At 45.9% G+C, this 1,117-nt stretch overlaps 1 gene segment (V, D, J or C); it reads right to left on the bottom strand.

Moving 5' to 3' along the window:
• Nucleotides 1–398: 398 nt before the first annotated feature.
• LOC104164798 lies at nt 399–889 on the bottom strand. The segment is given in 2 exon segments: nt 399–727; nt 859–889. Coding segments are annotated over 2 exon segments (360 nt in total).
• Nucleotides 890–1,117: the final 228 nt, after the last annotated feature.

Here is a 1,117-nt window from a genome sequence, read left to right as displayed (position 1 = left end):
GTCATCACTATGTGGAAGAACCTTGAATTCTCCTTCTGCTTTGTACTCTTTTCTTGATGCTATGGTGAGGTCTGTGGGGAACTAGTGGCCAGAACATGGCTATGCTTCTGTAGCACCAATCTTAAGTATCTGCTGTCTTTCACTAACCACATCAGCAGTGCCTCAATTCTTAATGCTGATCTATGTGTTGATATTTCTGAAGGTTTTTTGTCTTTGAAGCTAGATGCTGCTGCCCCGCTTTGCCTGTCCCTCTTCCCTCCAAAAAATCCTGGCTCTATTCCCCCACGTCTTCCTTGTCTGTCTTCTGCTCTTCCTCTGCCCCTCTCCAATCTGTCTCACTCACATTTTTCAGAGACTCCATCTCTCTATCAGTCAAGGCGGGGATTTTATCTTAGTGCTCAACCCCCTCGCTGTACCGTGTGATCACTCGCAGCACAGAAATACGTGGCTGCATCTTTGGATGACACATTCTTGATTGTCATCATAGAGTGGTCATTATAGTCTCTGCTTATCTCAAACTTGGCTTCACTGTAACCTTCCTCATAAGAGTTCTGCATCCATGTAGAAGTACTGACTATTAACTTTAGACCATCTCTTGGAGGCTGCTGGTACCAGAACATATAGGCAAGTTCGGTATAATTCTGGTAGCAGAAGATGTCCACACTCTCTCCAGCTCTCTTAAGGGTTTCTTTTGGCCACTGTGTGATAAGGCTTCTGACCCCAGCACCTGCATGAGTGAAACAGAAAAAAACAAAGGGAGGACAAGTACAGATGATGGCCAGAAAGCGTCTTTACCTCACAGCAGCCCTGCGTGGCCTGGATGAGAGCTGTGCTGCAGATGGATCTCTTGTCTCTTACCAAGTAAAAGAGCAAGCAAAACAGTCAGCATGGCCCGTCAGCTGTCCCAGAACAGTGTGTTACCGCTCACTGAGAGTTAAGAGAGAAAAGGCTAGACAGACTGATGCCCCTCCCCTTATTCTGATTTTTCCATCAAGCTTGGCAGAGAAGAGACAAGGGATAGTCCACCTTTGATACCCTCTTTGGTGAGCCACTAAAAGCAAAGCTAAGTATTCAAGTGGCTGTAAGTTTTGCTTTAGCCCTTCTACAAGACAAGCAA

The sequence above is a fragment of the Cariama cristata genome, unplaced genomic scaffold (assembly GCF_000690535.1).
Source record: "Cariama cristata isolate BGI_N322 unplaced genomic scaffold, ASM69053v1 scaffold5527, whole genome shotgun sequence".
Taxonomy (NCBI): Eukaryota; Metazoa; Chordata; class Aves; order Cariamiformes; family Cariamidae; genus Cariama; species Cariama cristata.
This window is presented reverse-complemented; position numbering and strand designations above follow the sequence as displayed.